We start from the raw sequence: 22770 nt of genomic DNA, 5'->3' as shown, positions 1-22770 counted from the left end.
CAGTACCTGGATACTGCCCAGGCCATCACAGCTACACATAGCTGGAAAATACCACTGTAAAGAAGCGGTGTCTAGGTGGGCGTGGTGGTGCACACCTGGAATCCTAGCATTTGGGAGGCTGAGACAGGAGGATTGCAAGTTCATAGTCAACTCGGACTGCACAGTGAGTTCAAGGCCAGCCAGAGAACATTATAAGATCCTGTTTTAAAAAGCAAAAGTGTCTAAGCCAGGCACAGTGCTGCGTGACTGTGTTACCAGATACTATGGAGACTGAGTTAGGAGGCTCACTTGAGCTGAAGAGAGTGAGACCAACCTGTCACCAAAAAAAAAAGGCAGAGGAAGGGAAGGAAAAAAGGTGTGTTACGTGTACAATGGTGCAGTTGGTAGGCTGCCAGGCCAAATAGTGGGGCAAGACAGAGGGTTGATGGCACAATAGGAGGGCTGAGTTTTTGTCACAGATGCTTAAAAATATAGAGTAATGCCGAAGTTCAGAGTTCAGGTAAAGATTCTCTGGTCATTGCATGCCCCCAGCTGAACAAAACACTAAAGGAGCTCCTTGTTCCACATCCAGTGACGCTTACTGGAAAGGGAAAAGTTGTTCCTAAATCAAATTGTTTCTTCTAGTTGTAGAAGAAAAGGATAGCCAGGTACCAGTGGCTCACACCTGCAGTCCTGGCTACTCAGGAAGCAGAGATCAGAAGGATCGTGGTTCAAAGCCAACCTGAGAAAATAGTTCACCAGAACTTATCTTGAAAATAACCAACACAAAAAACAGGCCTGGAGAGTGGCTCAGTTGGTAGCAGTTGCCTAGCAAACATGAGACCCTGAGTTCAAACCCCAGTAGTGCAAAAAAAAAAAAAAAATTAAATAAGTAAAAAAGTCTTCTCAGCAGCCCATGGAACTTTCTCCAAAATAGACCATATTAACAAATACAAGAAAATTGAAATGACCCCTGCATACTGTCTGGTCACATGCAATAAAACTAGAATTCAACACAAAAGAAACTTAAACAATTGGAGACTGAAAACACATTGCTCAATGATCAGTGGGTCATAGAAGAAATAAGGGAGGAAATCAGAAAGTTTCTAGAATTTAATGAAAATTAAAACACAACCTGTCAGAACTGTGGGACACAGAAAAAAAGGGGGTCCTAAGGGGAAAGTTTTTAGCCATGAGAGCATATATTAAAAACACAGAAAGATCTCAAATAATGACCTGCTCCATCTCAAACTCCTAGAAAAACAAGAAGAAGCTAAACCCAAAACTAACAGAAGGAGAGAAATCATAAAAATAAGGCCCCAAACCAGCAAAACAGAGACCAAAAGACCCATACAAAGAATCACAGTGACCTAAGCGGGTGGTTCTTTGAGAAAATAAACAAGATTGACAAACTCTGACTAAAATGAGGCAGGAAAAAACTCAAATTAATAAAATGAGAAATGAAAAGGGGGAGATAACAAACACCAAGGAAGTCCATATTTAAATAGGAACCTATATTTAAATAAATTGGAAAATCTAGACAAAATGGGCAAATTTCTAGATACATATGACCATGCAAAACTGAACCAAGAGGATATTAATCACCTAAACAGATCTATAACACATAATGAAATTGAAGCAGCATCAAAGAGTCTCCCAATAAAGAAAAGTCCAGGACCTGACAGGTTCTCCACTGAATTCTACCACACCCTTAAAGAACTAATACCAACACTTAAACTTTTCATGAGATAGAAAGGGAAAGACCACCACCAAACTCACTGTATGAAGCCAGCATTACACTCTTCCCAAAACAGGATGAGGATACAATAAAAAAAGAGAATTACAAGCCAGTCTCCTTAATGAACATTGATGCAATAATGCTCAATAAAATATTGGCACACCAAATTCAATAGCATATCAAAAAGATCATAAACCATGATCAAGTCAGTTTTATCCCAGGGATGGTTCATCATTCACTAATCATTAAATGTAACAGCATATTAACAGAAGCAGAGACAAAAACCACATGATCATCTCAATAGATATAAATTTCATCCTTTTAATGATAAAAGCTCTGATGAAACTAGGAATAGAAGGAATATACCTCAACATAATAAAGGCTGTATATGACAAACGTATATCCACCGTCGTACTAAATGAGGAAGAACTAAAACCATTTCCTCTAAGGTCAGGAACGAGGTAAGGGTGTCGTCTTTTTCAACATAGTGTTGGAATTACTAGCCAGAGCAATAAGACAGGAAGAAAAAATAAAAGGAATACAAATTGGAAAGGAAGTAGTCAAACTATCCCTGTTTGCAGATGACATGATCTTATATCTAAAAGACCTGAAAAATTCCACCAAAAAGCCCCTAGACACCATAAGCAGCTTCAGTAAAGTAGCAGGATACAAAATCATTTTACAAAAATCAATAGCCTTTCTCTGTACCAACAATGAGCAGATTGAGAAAGAATATAGGAAAATAATTTACAAAAACCTCAAAAAAAATACCTAGGAATAAACTTAACAAAGGAAGTGAAAATTCTACAAAGAAAACTATAAACCATTGAAGAAAGAAATCAAAGCAGACTACAGAAGATGAAAACATCTCCCATGTCATGGATTGGTAGAACCAACATAGTGAAAATGACTTTATTACCGAAAGCAATCTACATGTTCAACACAATTCCCATCAAAATTCCAACGACATTCATCACAGAGATGAATTCATTTGGAAGCACAAAAAGACTGAATAGCCCAGACAATACTGAGCAAAAAGAGCAACGCTGGTAGTATCACAATACCTGTCTTCAAACTATACTGCAGAGCCATAGCAAGAGAACAGCAAGAGAAACTGGCACAAAAACAGATAAGAATCCATGCAGGTATACCACCTGATTTTTGACAAAGGCGCCAAAAACATGATGGAGAAAAGGCAGCCTCTTCAGCAAATGTTGCTGGAAAAATTCGGTAGCTGCCTGCGGAAGACCAAAATTATGTCCATGTCTTTCACCCTCTACAAGTATCAACTCAAAGTGGATTAAAGGCCTTAATATAAGACCTGAAGTTTTGAAGCTCGTGCAGGAAAGAGTGGGGAATACACTGGGACTAATAGGCATAGGCAGTGACTTCCTCAACAGACTCAAAAGGCTCAGCAACTAAGAGAAAGGATTGACAAATGGGACTATGTGAAATTAAAAAGCTTCTGCACAACAAAAGAAAGGGTCTGTAAATTGAAGAGGCCACCCACAGAATGGGAGAAAATCTTTACCAGCTATATATCAGACAAGGGTTTAATAACCAAAATATACAGGGAGTTCAAAAAACTAAACTCCCAAAAAAACAATGACCCAATGAAGAAATTGGCAAATGAACTGAACAGAGCTTTTTCAAACGAAGAAGTCCAAATGGCTAAAAACAACATGAAGACATGCTCAGTATCCCTGTCCATAAAGGAAATGCAAGTCAAACCACATTAACATTCCACCCCACTCCTGTTAGAATGGCTACCAGCAAGAACACAAGAAATGTTGGCAAGGACGTGGGAAAAAGGAACCCTCATACACTGCGGGTGCAAATGTAAGCTAGTACAACCACTATGGAAAACAGTATGGAGGCTCCTGAAAAAACTAAAAATAGAGCTGCCAGATGATCCACTAATACCACCCCTAGATATAACTGAAGGAATGTAAGTCAGGTTTCAGCAAAGGCACCTGTACACCCATGTTCATTGCTGCATCATTCACAGTAGCTAAGCTATGGAAACAACCAAGAAGCCCCACTACTGATGAATGGATCAAGAATTTTTTGTTCAGCCAGAGAAGAACGACATTTTGTTATTTGCAGGTAAATGGGTGGAACTAGAGAACATCATCTAAGTGGAGTTAGCCAGGTTCAGAAGGCCAAAAGCTGTGGAATGTGGACCTACTAGAAATACAGCAATGTTATGAAAAACTGGTCACACTAAGAGGAGGTCACATAGAGAGGGGGAGGGTAAAAGAAGAAGTTAAGAGGATGAATATAGTTGATGCACTCTCTATACAAGAATGAATATAGAATTTTTTTATTTATTTTTATTTATTTATTTATTTATTTGGCATTACTGGGGTTTGACTTCAGGGCCCTCACCTTGAGCCATTTACCAACCCTTTTTTTGTGAAGGTTTTTTTCAAGATAGAGTCTCATGAACTATTTGCCTAAGCTGGTTTAGAACTGTAATCCTCCTGATCTCTGCCTCCTGAGTAGCCAGGATTATAGGCATGAGAATATAGAATATTTTAAACCGGTTGAAACCACTATCAGAAAGGGACTTAAGGTAGAAAGAAGAAAAATGGGATGAAACAATTCGGGCTGTAATACATATATATGTGTATATATATATATGTATATATATGCATATAATATATATATGTATATGTATATATATGCATAATATATATATGTATATATATGTATATATATGCATATATTATGTATATATATAATATATATAATACATGTATATATGTATACAAGGAAACTCCCTGTATAGCTATCTTAAACAAGCAAAAATGGCATTTGTTTGTTTTTTTTTTTTCTTTCACAAAATCAGAACAGGAGGGTGGGACAGGTACCAGAGGAGTGAGGAGGAGGTGGGGGAAGCTGGGGATAAAGGAGAATGATGGAGGGGGTGAATTCAGGTATGATATATTTGATATATTGTGAGAACTTTTGTAAATGTCACAATATCCATCCACCACAACAATAAAATTTTTTTTAAAAATGAATAAAGGACAGCCCAGAAGAAATGATAGGTGCAGTAATTAATTCAGCATGAAATAAATGCATATAAAGTTAAAAGAATGTACCAAAAAGAAACCTGTTTGCTTCTTACTCCCTAACTCCTAGGAGGGCAGCAAAGAGCACTCCCTTTTTTTAAGTTCTGGCACTGGGTTAAGGAAAACAACTCTTGGGTAGAATTAACCACAAGTTAGCCTTCTTTGTGAATTTGTAGCCTGAATCTGTGCAACCTGGGGAGTCTAAAAAACCTAAGGTACGGTTTTAATGTTTGTTTATTTTGTTGTAGTTGGGGATTTTTTGTTGGGTTGTGTGGGTTTTTTATTTGTGGGGGCAGTACTGGAATAAGTGCTCTGCCACTTGAGCCATGCCTCCCAGCCCTTTTGTTTGTATTTTTGATTTTTGGGGATGGGTTTGGTGGTACCTCATGCTTGCTAGGCTGGCACACTACCTCTTGAGCTACTCTGCCAGCCCTCTTTTGTGTTGGGTATTTTGAAGATTAGGGTCTCCTGAACTTTTGCTCGGGCTGGCCTTGAACCACGATCCTGCTGATCTCTGCCTGTTGAGCAGCTAGCATTACAGGTGTGAGCCACTGGTGCCCAGCTGTGTTTTTGGGTTTTTTGAGGTATGTTCTTGCTAACTTTGCCCATGCTGGCCTCAAACTTGCAATTCTTCTGCCTCTACTTCCAGAGTAGTTGGGATGGCAGGTATGTACCACCACTGCAGCTAAGCTAAGATTTTATAGTGGTCCCAGGTTGGCAGTGATCTCAGTACCCCATAAGAAACACACAGAGTTCTGTGAGACCTCCAAATTTGGCCTTCTGTAAAAGAAAGGGAAGGAGGTTTGAAATGCAACTGTATAGATTTTCTTTCTTTCTTTCTTTCTTTTTTTTTTTTAAAATGTGTGATGGCCAGGATCAAACCCAGGTCTTTGCATGCTAGTCAAATGTCCACCCTGGCTACACCCCAGCCTTAGATCTCAAGTTTTTATTTGATTCTTTTATTTTTTATTTTATTTATTTTTTGAGACAGGGTTTTACTATGTAGCCCAGGTTGGCCTATTTCGTTTTCTGTGGAGCTGGGGATCAAACCCAGGGCCCTGTGCATGGTAGACGAGTGCTTTTAACGCTGAACGCTATCCCTAACCTTTGCACTGTACAGAATTTCTAAAACTATTAGCATAGAATAATCAAAATATAACATTAATGAGTGGGTTTAACAGGTTAGATAAAGCAAATAGAATTAATAGACAGGAAAATGGGAAGATCTTTCAGAATGAAACAAAAACAATGTGAAGTGGGAATGGAGGTGCAGCTCAGTAGCACAGCACTTGCCTAGACCCTGGCTTTAATCCCTATGGGGGGTGGGGCATACAGGAGGTATGATAAAGGGTACTTAAAGAAATAAGGAGGAAAGAATTTAAAAGGTCTAGCAGACATAATATTTCAAAAAAAAATAATAAAGTGCAGCAGAAGATATAAATCCCTAGCAGGATCAATAAAAAGAAACAAATTTTTACTTATTTACAACATGAAGTTTGCAGAATTCCAAGTCAAAACAATCTTAAAAGAGCAGAGAACAACATGAATATAGAGACAAATCCTCAACAGAATACTAACAAACTGAGTTCAGCAGCATATAAAAAGACTATGCGCAACCCCAAGTAGGATTCATACTAGGAATGCATGGTAGTTGAACACAGGAAGTTAGTTAATCAATGTAGCATATATCATGTTAATAGAATGAGTGGGAAAATACACAATCATCTTAAATAGAAGACAAAGCATTGACAAAACCCAACAGATTTTCATCTCAACAACCCGCTAAAACAGAAAATAAATCACCACCACACACTTTGTCGAGTGAATCTAAGAAGCAACCTGCAGTTACAGTTGAACTTAAGCTGAACTTAACTTCCTGACTGCCATGAGGTGAGCAGCTTCCTCTACCACGTGCTCTGATGCCAAAACATCCTGCCTCCCTCAGTCCAAAGCAATGGACCCAGCTTGCCTTGGTTTGAAATTCTCAAGTGGTGCTCTCACTGTTAGGATGCCATCCACCATGAAGCCCTCACTGGAGGCTAACTGATGGCATTGCTATGCCCTGAGCTTCCAAGACTGCTACGTGGTTTCTCTGAAGTGATTATCATAAGGTACCTAGAGATTTCGGATACATTCTTCACAGAAAACATAAGCATCTCCCCTCATGCCTTACGAGGCGAGTGCAAAATCCCTTTCTCTGATCCTACCATCTGTATTCTTTCTGTCTTCATGTTATCATGGAGTTGCTTTATGAAACAGTGTGTGTACTTCTTAGTGGCAGAGGTGTTCACTTACTCACCCCTGTATTTCCACTGCCTATTTCAGGGCTTAGCATAGGTCAGATAACAATGGTGATACGTAAATGACTAAGTACATGAATAAATATCCTGTATCTTTAGCCAATACAAGTATTTCTCCAGTTTTTTGTTGTTCTTGAAATCAAGAGGAAGACAAAAGAATGTCCAATTTTATCTAAGAGCTATATCTTATGTTTCATTTAACAAAAAGTTCTCTGCTTAGGAGGCAGGATCACAGTTTGAGGCAAAAAGTGAGGCCCCCTAATCTCATCACAAAAAAAAAAAAAAAAGTAGTTCACCCTGTAATCTTAGCTACTCAAGAGGCAGAGATCAGGAGGATCATGGCTTGAAGCCAGCCTGAGTAAGTAGTTTGTGAAACCCTGTCTTAAAAATTCCTAACACAAAAAAGGGCTGGCAGAGTGGCTCAAGCAGTAAGAGTGCCTGCCTAGCAAGCATGTGCCTCAAAAAAAAAAATTAAAAAGTAGAGAAGATTAACCAAAGTAAAAGGCTAGTGGTATGTTTGGAGTGATAGAGCACTACTCTAGCAAGTCCAAGGCCCTGAGTTCAAATCTCAGTCCCACCCAAAAAACAAAGGAAATGCCCCTTACTATGCTAGTTTCCTGGGGTGTACAAGGTGTTATTTCAGGATATTTCTAACAAGTCACTGTGATTGCACCTCCTTAACAGTAAACATAAAGCAGCCTTGTAAATAATCACAACTTAAGTTTATATATATACACTTTGCACCCTATGCAAAGACTGAGTGTGACTATAAGAAAAATATCCTACTTAATAATAAAGACTGAAAGTTTTCCCCCAGGATCAAGAATGAAACAAAGATACCTGCTCTCACCATTTCTATGCATCGTTCTACTAGAGCTTCCAACCTGGGCAATAAATCAAGAAAATAAAATATTGGGCTAGGATGTAACTCAGTGGTTACTATACCACTGTAATTCAGTGGTACAGTGTTTGCCTAACACACGCAAAAAGTTAGCAAGACCCAGACACCACAAAAAATAAATTAATAAAATAAGCAGCATGAATGCTGGAAAGGATTCACTAGTGAGAATGGCTTGTATGTGGAAGAGTGGAAGAAATCCACTCTTAGAGCTAGTGAATAATTCAGCATGGTCACAAGATCAGTATGGAGGAAGACAGACATCTGTTGTATTTCTGTATACTAGGGTTGAACAGCCCAAAAGTATGATTAAGGAAAACAACTATTTACAGTAGAATAAAAAAGTTTAAAAGGCCTTGTTAGAGACCTAAATAAATGGCCTTGTTAGAGACCTTCATAGACTGAGGAGAGACTTGACATCACTCAGTTGATATTACCACTCAGAACATTCCACAGATTCACTGCAATCCCTGTCAAAATGCTAACTACCTTTTTTTGCAGAAATTGATCCTAAAATTTACATTGAAATAGAAGTGACTCAGAACAGCTAATGCAATCTTGAGAAAGAAAGCAGAAGGTTCACACTTCCTTATTTGAAAACTTATTGCATGTGCAGTTAAAAATAACTAGAATGGCCTCATGTGTTGGTGCATGTCTGTAATCCCAGCACTCCAGAGGCTGAGGCAGGAAGCTCATGAGTTCATAGGGCCACAGAGCGAAGCCCTATCTCAAAAAACAACCAGCCACGCCCTGCTGCTCACACTTGCAATCCCAGCTACTCCAGATGGAGATTGGGAGGATTGAGGTTCAAAGCCAGCATTGGCTGAAATTTAGCAAGACCCCCACCAAACAAGCAAGTGTACGTGGTGGTACATGGCAGACTCCAAACTACACAAGTGGCATAGCTAGGAATGTCACATGCAGTCCAAGGCCAGCCCCGGCAAAAAGCGTCAGACCGTATCCAAAAAATAAAGCAAAACAGGCTAAGGGAGAGTCTCAAGTGGTAGAGCCGCTACCTAACAAATAGAAGGCCCTGATTCAAACCCCTGTATTGCCAAATGAACAAGCAAAAAGTTACATAGCAAATTGTATGTTTTATATAGTTTTCTACAATAAAAAAATCACACATGCCAGGTGCCCATGGCTCACGCCTGTAATCTTAGCTACTCAGGAGGCAGAGATCAGGAGGATCGAGGTTTGAAGCCAGCTGGGGGAAATAGTTCAAGAGACCTTATCTCAAAGGTACACACAAAAAAAACAAAAGGACTGGTGGAGTGGCTTGAGGTGTAGGCTTAAGCTCTAGTACTGCAGAAAAACAAAAACACACATAAAATTAAGACAGTGTGGTCATGGCATAAGTATAGATTTATGAATGAATAGAATGGAATTGAAAGTCCAGAAATACACATCTAAGGTCAGTTGATCTCAGCAAAAGCACTAAGACTATTTCAATGGGTAAAGAAAAGTCTCTTCAACAAGTGACGTTAAAGGGCATGACTCAAGTGGTAGAGCCTCTGCCTAGCAGGTGCGAGTCTCTGCATTCAAACCCCAGTACCACACACACACATTTGTTTGAGGCGACCTTTGCATGTAGATGGCCGCATGTAAAATTGAATACCCATGCTGTTGGAATGGCTTAAGTGGAAGAGCGTCTGCCTTAGCAAGTGTGGGTCCCTGAGTTCAAACCCCAGTACCGCCAATAAAACGTGGGTACTCATATACAAAAATTAGTTCAGTGTATCAAAGACCTAGTTATAAGAACTAAAACAGTGACACGCTTTGAAGAAAACAGGTATAAATCAGAATGATTAGGGATTAGGCTTTTTGAACATGACATGGGAGGCATGAACAACACAAGGGGAAAAAAAAGACAAATTGGGCCTCCTCAAATTAAATGTTTTGTTCATCAAGAATACTACCAGGAAGGCAGGCTCAAAGCAACGTGACAGCCTTCTTGCAGCCCCACAGGCTGCCTGTGATCTCTGGTATTGGAGCCAGTGGCAGTGACCAGCACCACTGCCCTGTTTTCTAGGCCAGTGGCTTCTAAGGCCAGGATTGAACTGGACAACGTGGAAAACCCAATGGCAAAAAAAAAAAAAAAAAATCTCATATGGCTACCCACTCATTATTCACGATGTGTTCTCTAATGCATGCGAAAAGGCTGGAGATCAGGTATATTAGATGCTCGGTTGGCGACCTCACATTTATGGTGGAAGTTGTTGAAGTGCCCAAGAGTTGGTGGGGGACATGGGCTCTGTTTGTATTGTGAAGCTGTAATCAGCAATCTGCCACACAATGCTGTTAGCTAGTGCTATGATCAGAACCACGGAAGCAGTGAATCTGGGAATCAAGTTAGGACTTGACCCCATGAAATGCTAAATATGAACCAAGCATATGGTCTTCCTTTATTCAGACTGTATCTCCAATTTACCAAATAATTGAGGAGCATGAAGTTTCTTTTTAGTTAAAAGAATTGTACTTAATGAACAAAGAAGGAACGACAGATTGTCGTCATTTCCAAACCTGAGAAAATGATAGCATCGGCCACCACAATGTGCAAACGCTATAAAAAGTGATGCCCCAGTTGGGTGCCAGTGGCCCACGCCTGTAATCTTAGCTACTTGGGAGTCTGAGATGGGGAGGATTACAGTTTAAGGCCAGCCCTGGCAAATAGTCTTCAAGACCCCCATCTCCAAAATAACCACAGCAAAATGAACTAGAGGCGTGACTCAAGGGGTAGAGTGCTTTGGAAGAACAGAGCCCTGAGTTCAAACTCCAGTATCAAAAAGAAAAGAAAAAAAAAAGACCCAGTTCCCAAATCTGATCATTTTTCTATGTTTAGTTGACAGTTATAGCGCTATAGTATTTCTCATGTTTGAGATAAACTGTGGCATGTTAAAATAACACCATTGGAAGCTTGTGTGGTGGTGTATGCCTGTAATCCCAGCTACTTGAGCTGCACAGGTAGGAGGATTGCAAGTTCAAGGCCAGCCCAAGCAAAGTTAGTGAAACTCCGTCTCGAAACACAAAATATAAAATCAAAAGGGCTGGGGGCATGGTTACAGTACCGCAAGAGGGAGGGAGGGAGGGAGGGAAGAGAGGAAGGAAGGCGGGAGTGGGGAGGAGAAAGAAGGAAGGAAGGAGGAAAGAAGAAAGGGAGGGGGAAGGAGAAGGAAGGGAGGAAATAAATCTAGACTTGGAAAGACAACTCAAATGACCTGACCTGTAAATCAGTTACAAAGTAAGCTGACAGAGTGGTTCAAGTGGTAGAGCGCCTGCCTAGCAAGCACAGGGCCCGATTTCAATCCCTACTACCACCAAAAAAAAAAAAAAAGTTACGAAGTGAAAATAGAAAGTAAGATGGGGGAATCTTTTATTCCCATTTCCTGGAAAGGGAGCAGGAAATATTTCTATTTCCCCTACTTCTCTGTAGTTTATCGTACTATACTAAAATATTTGCTTTAAAAAACGTAAGAACACTAATAGCATAAGTTAGGACAGTATTGATGAGAAAAGTTCCAAGTACCGTAAACTGTTTGAAAAAAGGATCAACATGTTGCTTTCACTTCAGGGTATAACTTTCTGTGTGCTCATTAAAATGCATGCCAACCACTGAAAGAGCGTATGATATGTAAGCTATGAGAGGGAAGTGAGAAAGAATGGTCTGAGATGTAGCTCAGTGATGGAGCACTTGCCTAGCATTCATGAAACCCTGGATTTGATTCCCAGCACTGCAAGAGAAAAGAGAAAGCCATCAATTAAGGGAAAAGGAGAGAAACTGAGAGCTGGGGGTGTAGCTCAGGGATGGAGAACCTACATAATATTTGCAACCCTGTGTTCCATCCCCAGCATGGGAGGAAAAAGCTGAAAAGATGGGACCAAGAGAATGAGATAACAGATAGAAATCCAAACATATTCCTGGTAACTCCATACATGCACCAAGTTTCATTCAGGGCAAGATTGGCAACCTGGGAGAGAAAACCCCCTACATAATATCCATTTAAAGTTGTAGATTTTCAATGCTGTGGATTGGTAAGGGGATTTACAGAGACAAGCAGGAGAAGCAAGTTTATTAGGACCCAGGCAGTTAGTGGGCAGCTGAGCACAGGTGAGTGCTGCTGCTGTTGTGGCCAACTGAGGATTGGCACATTTACTTATGTAAAGCAAAGAAAATGTGCACCCTCGGGGTGGGGGGCAGTCTCAAGAAGGAGCACTGTGCTGGGGGGTCCCAAGACCTCAGTCTTTCACTGGGGTCTATAAAGAGGGGAGTGCTGAGTTCTAGAAAACTGGATTATGTGTCATTAACTCTTAGAGTCTGGGCTGTCTGTCATCAACTCCTCCCACATGTCAGGCAGTGGGGGGAGGTTTTTCTGAGGGCTGCAGAGGTTGCAAGTCAGCAAGACCCTACTGTATGTCCCAAGCCTTTCTGTTCACATCAGCATGAAGAATGTGATTCCTTATCAGCATCCAAGCCGTGGTTTTCAGCTATCAGGCTTCCTAACTCTCTGCCTCATCTTTATGTCTCTAACTTACGTACAAAATGACAAAACTGAATGAATGTTAGCGGTAACGTCGGGGAAGCACTGTACGTTCTCTTTAGACGACATCAAGAGTTTGGTCTTTTGTTTTTTCAGGTTAAAGAAGAAAGAGTTTAGTTTAGAAGAAATATATACCAATAAGAATTATAAGTCTCCTCCTGCAAACAGGTAGGTCCATGTGGCTGGAATGGGGGGCGTGGGGGGGTTGTGAAATAATGGCTGCAAGTCTCCTGTCCTTCACTTCAGAAAGGGCTGTGTTCAGTTCTACCAGTACTGGGTCTTAGAAATAGCTAGAATTGGTGTTTTTACTTCCCAACCCTTGAATTGGGGTCATTGAAAAGATAGGAAAGGAATGAGTGTGGGACAAGGTAGAAACAGAAGTCGTCTTCAGTTTGTAGTTGTGTTGTACCCTGTCTGCTTCTCCTGCACTGTCCATCACAGATCTTCTTTTTTTTTTTTCTTTTTTTTTTTTGTGTCCCTAGGATTTGAACTCAGGGCTTTGTACTTGCAAAGCAGGTGCTCTACCACTGGGAGCCACACCTCCAGTCCATTTTGCTCTGGTTATTTTGGAGATGGGGTCTCGTGAACTGCTTGCCCAGGCCGGCTTCAAACAGCAGTCATTCTGATCTCAGCCTCCTAAGCAGTTAGGGTTAGGGCGTGAGTCCCAAGCACCTGGCCTCCTCAGATGTCTTGACATGATTCCACCCCAAAGTGCAGAAACAGTTTCACTTGGCCACATTTGGCTCTGCATTCAGTTCAAGTCAGTGACATTTACAAAGTGCCTGTTTTGTCTAGGATATAACAGGGGAGTTTTAGGTCTTTATCCTAGGATTTTGCACATCTACTCTAAGACATTTGTACAAGAATACTCAAACTGCAGCATTGCTAAAGAAGAGGAAAGGCTGGGTACCACTGGCTCATACCTGTAATCCCAGGTACTCAGGAGGCAGAGATCAGGAGGATCACGTTTTGAAGCCAGCCTGGGCAAATAGTTCATGAGACCCTATCTTGAAAAAACCTTCACAAGAAAAGGGCTGGTGGAGTGGCTCAAGGTGAAGGCCCTGAGTTCAAACCCCAGTACCACCAAAAAAAAAAAAAGGAAAGTATTGAAAACAACCTAAAATACCTGTTACTAGGCTTCTCCTTAAATATGGGCCATCATGTATTCCGTATAGTGCAATACACTGCATAGTCATTGAGAAATGAATCAGATATCTTGTAGTAAACTGGACGAGCTTAAAGGTCTTTGATAGGTCATAGAAGCCCAGTGTCTGGACAGTGTATGCAGCTTGCTACTGTTAGAGATATATGCCAACCCAATGGACAGGCAAATCACAAGCCAAATCCGGAAGGGCTTTTTTTTTTTTTTTTTTTTTGGCATGCTGGGGATCAACCCTGGCACATGCTCTATAGATAAGTGCTCTGTCATTGAGTTCCCTCTAGCCCCCAGCATTCCTTTTGGTTTTTGTTTGTTTGGCCCATAAGCTAATAAGTGGTTTATAGGAATTTCTTTTATTTGTTTGGTAGTACTGGGGTTCAAACTTAGAACCTCATGCTTGCTGAACAAGCATTCTGTCACTTGTACCACATTCCCGTCCCCTAAATGGTTTTAACACTTTCTAGTTTACAAATAATAATAATGAAGGGAGAGAATGAGAGAGGGAGGAAGGTGAAAAGCAAAAAGGAATTTGTAATAGAGACCTATATATAGCTCACAAGAGTTTCAAAGATTAGCTAGCTGACCCTTCAACAGAAAAGGACCAGTACTTAGTAATACATGTCTTTCATTGAGTGACTTTGGGGGAGGGGAGGTATACAAAAAAATGAGTTATTAGGCCAGGTGTAGTGGTGCCCGTCTGTAATCCCAGCATTCAGAAAGCTGAGGCAGAAGGATCACAAGCTTGAGACTAGCCTGGACAACATAGTGAGACCTATCTCAAAAAAAAAAAAAAGAAATGTGAACCCTGGAGGTATCTGGCATGAGGTGGACATAAATTTTGCCAGCCCCGCACACCTAAGGACAGTCCCAATCCACATCAGTTTGCTTCCTGGCTCAGACAGGACACTCCCTCCCTAGGTTAAAAGTAGATTATTCTAAGGCCTAGGTTTGAATTTGTTTTCCTAAGTGCCATAAATCATAGACACATTGATGTGTTTGCACATCAGTTCCTCCAGGGTGTCCTCCCCAAAATACTTACACGCTGCCTATGATTAGGCATTCTGCTTAAGTTTATTGTTATACTTGGCCTTTATCTAATACTTTTAATTTAGTAAGAATAATGTGATTGAAACTTGTGTTTGAAATATCAGTAAAGAAAGAGAACTTTGGTTCAATAGAAAAGTCACCAACTAAATAAACAGAAAACGTAACTGAGTTGTGCAGTTGTGACTGACAGTGGGCTGAGTCTCTTGGGTTCCCACCCAAGGGTCCTCAGTGAAAGGGTTCCTACCCACATCCTACAAATCCCTGCAGTAGGTCTGTGCAGATCTGGGTTCCCACCAACAGACCAAGACCCTGCCTCAAAAAAAAAAAGTTTTTGGTACTGTCTGTGGCGGCGGCTAGTCTCACTTTTGCTCTGTGTACTTCATCCAGTTTTAATTTATTCACTCTGTACACAGACACATGTTCATAAACATATCTCTGTTATTTTCCATGCATAAAGATAGATCCCTGGCAGAGGAAACAGTTGAGTCAGGAATTGTTAGTGCAGGTGGATTTCATGTTGTTGAATAGAAGGCTTGGTGACCCACATGCGTCATGGGAGTCCATCTGTTGGTGATTTTGTTTTGTGCTCCATCCTCAGGTGTTTAGAGACCATCTTTGAGGAACCCAAGGAACGAAATGGTACGTTAATCTCAGTAAGCCAACAGAAAAGGAAGCGAATTCTAGAATTTCAGGATTTTACAGTTCCCCGAAAGAGGAGAGCCCGAGGTAAAGTCAAGTTGGCTGGCAGCTTCACCAGGGCCCAGAAGGCAGCTCTGCAGGGTCGAGAGCTGGATGCTCTTTTGATACAGAAGCTGATGGAACTAGAGACCTTCTTCGCCAAGGAAGAAGAGCAGGAACAGTCTGCAGGCTGTTGAGAAGCAATTTGGTTGCTTCCATTTTGGATCTTTTTGGACCTCCCTGGAAGAGGTTCCCTAATTTTGCCCTATGCCCAAACCACTCACGATGCCCAGTCGGTGAATTTTTACCATTTTTGAGGTGCAGCCTTTTTAGAAACTGGTGAAGGAGTGTCTTCTGCTGCTGACTATAGAACCTCAGGAATGCTCCGTTCCTCCTGGAAATGGTCCCGAATGACGCCTGGCCACCTCCTCCCAGCTCTGCCATCCACAGGAAGAGGCTGCACGTCTTAAGCGACACTAGGATTCCAAGGACTCACATGAAAGTTCTGCTTTGTTTACGGTGGTGCTAGACCAGGACTACTTAGAAACATGGCCTAGGAAGGGGCCCTGGCCTCCTGTCCTGTGTGGCCTCACCGGTTCATTCCGGTGATGGAGAAAAGATGAACTGTTGTGCTTTCTAATCCTTTGAGTCTGTCTGCCCAGGACACGTGTGTGTGTGTGTGTGTGTGTGTGTGTGTGTGTGTGTGTCTCTCTCTCTCTCTCTCTCTCTCTCTCTCTCTCACATCTTCTCCCATCTGTGACTGTGGGTCACTAGTGCCACAGGAGCCCGGCCAGGCCCCATTCAAAGTAAGTTGCACTTTTTATTATCATTTGTTTTATTTTTTTTCTTTTCCTTTTCTTTCTCCTTTTTTTTTTTTTTTTTTTTTTTTTTGGTGTGTCTGTGTTACTGCTACATGTTTGGGGCCTATAAATGTGATTTTTAAACATTTTTTTCAAGACATTAGGAGAAAGACAATACATGTCTTAAGAGAGTATGTGACAGGCGTTTGACCCGGGTCATCCCTGCATGGAGGAAGCATTTTCCTCATTGTGTTTCCAAGCAGTCCTGCCCACCTCCAGCTTCAGGGGTCGCTCCTTAGAGGCAGAGCTTTTTATTTTTTACCTGCATCTCATTCTTGCCCACTAATTCCATGTATTTATTTTAGTGACCTAAGAGCAGATTTCTTTCTCAATCATTTTTAAACTGCTAAGAATGAGTGTGGTTTTATCTGCAATGTTGGTGTGTAACCAAATTGGGCACAGTGACTCCGGTAGCAAAGAGGCTGACCTAGAGTGTTTGCAACTGTCCAAGTGACTTGCTCCAGAAGTGGGTCATACTTCAGACTCTGAGACATTCTTGCAGTGGGATCCTGAAATTCCACAACTAGCCCTTTCTGAGGGCGCCTCGTGTACTCTGGATCTGTGTCAAACCTACTGGAAATGTCGAATGCCAGAAGTAGCTGACTTTCTGGGTTTGTGCCTACAAGAGTCTATAGGCAGTAGGCCCAGAGGTCTCATTCCTTTCCCAGTGAATCCCTTTGCGCCCTTGCCCTCCCCCTTCCTCCCCTTTCCCTGTGTGTTCTCTTTTCGCTTTGTTTTTGCTTTCTCTCTCTTTTTTAAAATAAGAATTCAAAGAACATTCCTTGGCTGGTGAGAAGATGCTCAAGCCAGCCCCCAGGACACTGGTCACTTCTTCCCATCCTCCCAGGAGTCACTGCTACAAAGCAGCCACCAATGGAACCATCAGAGCTCCAGGAATATTTCCTAGCCAGTCTGTAGAGAAGCACAAGTGGTGTCATCCTAGAATGTTGGCCAACTCTCCTAGGATCCTTGCATTCCCCATTTGTTGTTGGGTGGGGAGATGGGTGGGGCTGGGGGTCTCTATGTGCCTTTCCTTTGTAAGTTGACAGTCTGTGCCACGCTGGAGCAGAAAAACTGACATGAGCAGGAAGTCTCTCCCAGGCCTGCCACCTGAGATGTCGTGTTTCAATAAGTGAGATACACACCTGGTCATTCCAAGGCCATGGACCCATAGGATTAGGGAGTGCCAGGTTTCCACACTGGCTCTGAATAATGCAGACCAGATTCTCTCATTCTCCATCCACTTTGTCCAGACCATGTGGACAGGACCTGTACTGCACCTCAGCACCCCTTCTTGGCAAAGGGTTCTTAGGCACTCAGTGCTACTCTGTCCTTTGGCCGCAGGGAGCGGGATACATGGTACATTGTACCCTGTGCATGCTTGTCTAGGGGCTCAGCTTGCCCATTAGCTGGGAGTCTACAGAACACTTCAGCTACACTGAAGCAGCACTGGGGCAGCCAGGTCACCCAGGAGATGGATGTGGAAGTGGGCATGGCCGTGGTGTCACCAACATGACAGACCTTTCGAGGTTGCCCATTGTAGGTGTGGTCCTTGAAAGAGCTGGGAGTAGTTTGGATCCTTGGCTCTTCAGAACAGAGGCTAGAGAAACAAACCTGGCTCTTTCCTTATCCTGGGAACGTAAGGGAGAAGCTGTTCGAAGGCCAACCCCACCTGTCCTTGAAAGTCTTTTAGTTTTTTTTCCTCTCGTTTTGTTTTGATCTTTAGACAGGGTCCCACTCTGTAGCCCAGGCTGGCCTGGAACTTGCGGTGTGACCCAGGCTGGTCTGGAACTTGCTTTGACCTCTCAGATGCTGGGATTACAGGTGTGTACCACCATGCCTGGCCTGTCCTTGGCCTACCCTCTGGTCCAGAGTTAAGAAAGGGCCCATTGCAGACTTAATTACCTGAAGTTGATCCATTAGGTTCTAGCGAAGCCTGTCTTAACATCCAGTTTTCAGCATTGATCAGCCAGCCTCAGGGCTGTCAGTGTCCTTGGAATTCTTGGTCCCTGACCATGATGGAAGGCGTTAGTCAGCTGCAAGAGGTCTGTTCTGTGCTGGGAATTGGGACAATTTCTGATCCACCCCAAGTGGTGGGAAGTTACTATTAAGTACATCCTACTTAACTAGAACTCACCTCAAAAGTGTAGCGTTAGTGCTTATGGGAAAAGAGAGGAGACGTCTCAGGTCCAGTCAGGGTTGTGTCCATCTCCTTTGCATCTTTCAGTTTTCTAGCTGTACCACCACCTCCCCTCGAATCTCTTAGTCTCCTCCAGCTTCATTTCTCTTTTGTTTGGACGTACCTCATCACCTGTGTAAAGCAGATGGTGTCCACTTTTTCTTCCAAGCTTGCTCTAAGAGCTATGGCTGAGGGAGGTGCAGTGAAAAGACGTGGTGTTTGCCTTACTCGGAGCCTGATGAGCTCAGAAACTCATGCTGTGAATCCCAAAACTCAGTGCTCCTCTAAGAGCTGTGAAAATCATGACATTTTGTCACAATTTTGCCTGAAAGGGTCTTTTGCATGGGCTCTAGAGCCAACCTGAGGTCAATTCCAGATCCCACTCTCTGGGCATCCTTCATCTCCCCTCTCCCCCCAGGGGCTCATCTCCTGCCAACCAGGCTAAGAGCAGCAGCGAGTGTACGGGACTGCAGCATCAGGTCCCGGGGGCTGCCATGTGGCTGAGTGGATGCAGAGCTATCACGTCATCTCCAAGCTGGGGTTCCATCTCATCTATACTTTGTATGTTAAGATCTGCGAAAGAGCAACTTTTAGGCAGTGATACTTTCTCTCATTACCTGGGAAGTATGTAGTTGGTGCTTTCTTTAATACCCTTGTTTTGTTTCTGTAAGCTTTTCCCCTGGTATCATGGAAAGGACCTTTTAGATAACCACACTGTGGGTGGCTGTATCCAAAGTATAGATAATTGCCCAGAGGTACAGAGTGTCCAGTAGAGAGCTTCTTGTCTGAATTGAACTTCTGTATAAAGCTGGCTAGGGAAAGACACTTAATTCTGCTAAAATCACACTTCAGTGTTCCCACCTGGCTGCACGCTGATCGGCGAAAGCTGAGGTGGAGGACCTCCCGTAGCCTGCTGTCCAGCACAGATGCTCAGACGTAACGCTTGTCAGCTGTCGTCACAAGCCCCTCTGGTGCTGAATTAGATTTGAATTCTCGACGAGAGGCCTTTGCATCTCCTTGAGCTGGAATTTGGGCCAGTAAATTGCTGCCTCAAGTGTTTCTGTATTATCATGGTCGATAGCTGAGTGACATTTGTACATTTTTTGGTAACATTGGCATACACAATGCCTCTGCAGTTCCTTTTCTGTTTGGTAGTTTGTGACTCTACAATGCCTACTGTTCTGTGTATTAATTTATGAAAATAAATTTTTTGGAAAATCTGTCACTTAACTCTTAAGGCTATTATTTGGTTCTTCTGGTTGGGTTAGTCTTTTGCCTATAATATCACAAGGTTTGTTGTTGTTCTTATATTGCCTTTTCTGTTTTTAAATAAGACATTCCAGAGTTATATATCACCTCAAGCATTACCCATTCCGAAGTGGTCACCCTTTCCTGAGGACTGCCCTGTGCTCAGAATATGTAGCCCAGTCTGTTCTCAAACTTTTTTTTTTTTTTTTCTTTTTCTGTATAGGGGTTTGAACTCAAGGCCTTACACTTGCTCTACCACTTGAGTTGTGCCCCCAGCCCTGTCCTCAAACTCTGGATCCTCCTGCTGGGTCTCCGAGTGCTGGCCCGTGCATGCTACTCCACCTGGTCAGAGCCTGTTACTTTTAATCACGAAGCCATACAACCAAATCTAATTGGTTCAACCTCCTCTCCAAAACCCACCTTTCATCCCCACTCCACCACCCTGAATTTCCATGCTGTCACTTGACTTAAACCTCTTGGACAAAAACTGTCCCCTTAGCTGGAAAGATTCTTTCTCCCACCCCTTCATTTGCCTAACTCCACTTGTCTGGATCTGTGTGGGATTTTCCTAGCCCCTTCCCTGTGAACTCCAAACCACTCTCTTTCCTGTTAGATGCTCTGTTACATTTTTTCCTCTGATGGGCTCCCCACTATGCATAAACTGCTTGCTCACTTAGCAGGATCCCCACTACCCCGTGAGCTTTGTGAGGCCCCGGTCTTGTTTGCAGTCTCTTCAGTCTCTGGCACAGCCTTGGCACACAGACTCCGCATCACTACTCACTGAACAGAACAACGTGTCATACAAAGCTATCAAGCCAGTTGTCTAGAAGGTCATGGTCTTGGGGAAGACGGACTCATTGACCAGGAGCTGATAAAATGAAGACTAACAAGTTTCATCCCCATCCCCTGCTTCTTGAAACAGGATCTTGCTATGTAGCCCTGGCTGGCCTCGAGCGCTCAGGCATCTTGCCTTCCTTCCTAGTGCTGGAATTACAGATATCTACCCCTGTGATAGAAGTAGAAATGCTACAGGGAATAGGTAAAAAGACATTTTGAAGTAGATTTCCATCACCTAAAATTAACAGGTGTTGATGGTTTTCATTTGAGCTCAGTCAAGTTTAAAAGAAAATCAAACATGACTTTATCACCAAAGTTCCAATAAGCTGTCAACCATTGTTGTGTCTTCTCACTCCTGAAGTCTGCCCTCTATTTCAAAATTCAGCATGTGCCCCTCTTATTTGCTCTCTACCTCTGTCTCTTTCAACTTAGGATACCGTTTTTAGATATATTTAGATATATATAAAGCACACAAATATATTTGGTATGTATGCTAGCCTTTTGGTTATTGCTACAGTTTATTTTGACTTTGTTTTTGGTTTTCTGAGGCAGGATCTCCATATGTAGCTCAGGCTGGCCTTGAACTTACTATCTAGCCCAAACTGGCTTTGAACTCCAGCTTCTCCTGCCTCAAATCCCAAATGCTTGGGATAATCATAGGTATGAACCACCATGCTCAACTGGTTGTATGTTGGATCTTTTTTTTTTTCTTTTTTCTTGGTTGATGTTTCATTGATTGACTTTTTTGTTGTTGGTTTGGTTTGGTTTTCTTGCAGTGCTGGGGATCGAACCCAGGGCCTTGAGCGGATGAGGCAACTGCTCTACCACTGAGTGATATCCCTCGCCCTACAGTTTCGGTGTCAAATGTCCCCATAGGTTGATGGCTCCATCCTGAGCCTGTGGCACTATTGAGAGGTGATGGAACCTTTAGCAGGTGGAGCCTAGTGGAAGGAAGTTAGGTGACTGGGGGTATGCTACGGAAAGAAGGATATTGGGCCTCTTTCTCTCGCTTCCCGGCTACCATGAGGTAAACAGGCCTCTGCCATGTGCTGACTCCATGTTGAACTGTGTGACCCAGGCTCAGAGCCAACCAACCATGGACTCTGATACCATGAGCCAAAATAAACCTTTTTCCTTACTGATTGTCTCAGATTTTGTCATAGCGATAGAAAACAATCACAGTTATTTTTGGTCAATATTTTAGTTTTGAGATTTGCCCAAGTTAATATACATCAGTCTGGTTCTTTTTCACTGCTGTAGCATAGACCATTATAGACATGTGACTAGAGAATTGCTTTATTGATAGAGATTCAGAATGATGGTGACAGGTCATTGGAAGTAAATTTGGAGTTGTGTGGAGACTTCTGTTTCAGGAAGCCAAAGGCCAAATTGGGTTCCTTTGGGACATTAGTTTCCAGTCAAGGATTGGGAGCACAAGTACATCACTCAAGCATAGATGTCAAAGTCTGCATATCTCTCCTTGGCTTTGGGAGAAAAAAGTTTTAGAAGCCGGAGGGTCCCTCCTCGTTTGGCAGATTGCTTCATTTCCTGTGATGTTCCAGGTGGGTATGATGAAGTAGACGGTATACCTGTCAACTGCAGAACTCAGAAAAGCTGAGAGCTGCCCATCAAGTCAAGATTGAAATGAAATTAAGCAAGATCAAAATTTCACATTTTTAGCTAGGCACCCATGGCTCACATCTGTAATCCCAGCTACTTGGAGGCTGAGATCAGGAGGATCGTGGTTCAAGACCAGCCTGGGCAAATAGTTCTCAAGACCCCATCTCCAAAATAACCAGAGCAGAATGGACCAGGGGTGTGGCTCAAGTGGTAGAGCACCTGCCTAGCAAATGTGAGTACTGAGTTTAAATTCCGGTACTACCCCCCTCCCCAAAAAAAACCCTTTGGCGGGGGGGGGGGGGAAGAACATAAGAATGCAAACATTTAATTTTTCTTACATGTACAAAATCTGAATTAGAAGTGTGTTCCTGAACTGGAAGACTCAAGTGGTAGAATACCTGCCTAGCAATGAAACCGTGAGTTCAAACCTCAGTACCACCAAAAAAAAAAAAAATTCTTATGTGTACAAGTGAGTATTGCTGTCACATGCTATAAAACAAATCATCCCAAGTTTAGTGGAGACCACCAGTGAGCGTTTATTCACTTGCTTATGGTTTTGCAGATCAAATAAACATTGCTTTGTACATCTCACCCTTGCACCAACAGCTCCCC

General features: G+C 42.4%; 1 protein-coding gene across 4 annotated transcripts in view; it reads left to right on the top strand.

Annotated features, from left to right (window-relative positions):
• Prr14l (proline rich 14 like) overlaps positions 1–19678 on the top strand; it is a 77029-nt gene extending 57351 nt beyond the window's left edge. For all 4 annotated transcript variants that reach the window (XM_074060930.1, XM_074060929.1, XM_074060928.1 and 1 more), the window contains 2 exons: positions 12627–12698; positions 15335–19678. In XM_074060930.1, coding sequence (XP_073917031.1) covers positions 12627–12698; positions 15335–15611 — 349 coding nt within the window. In that variant the 3' untranslated portion in view covers positions 15612–19678. The remainder of the gene's footprint in view (positions 1–12626; positions 12699–15334) is intronic.
• The last annotated feature ends 3092 nt before the right edge of the window (positions 19679–22770 follow it).

The sequence above is a fragment of the Castor canadensis genome, chromosome 18, assembly GCF_047511655.1.
Source record: "Castor canadensis chromosome 18, mCasCan1.hap1v2, whole genome shotgun sequence".
In the NCBI taxonomy this organism is placed as follows: Eukaryota; Metazoa; Chordata; class Mammalia; order Rodentia; family Castoridae; genus Castor; species Castor canadensis.
Note: the sequence above shows the minus strand (reverse complement) of the source record. Positions and strands in the feature narration are given on the sequence as shown.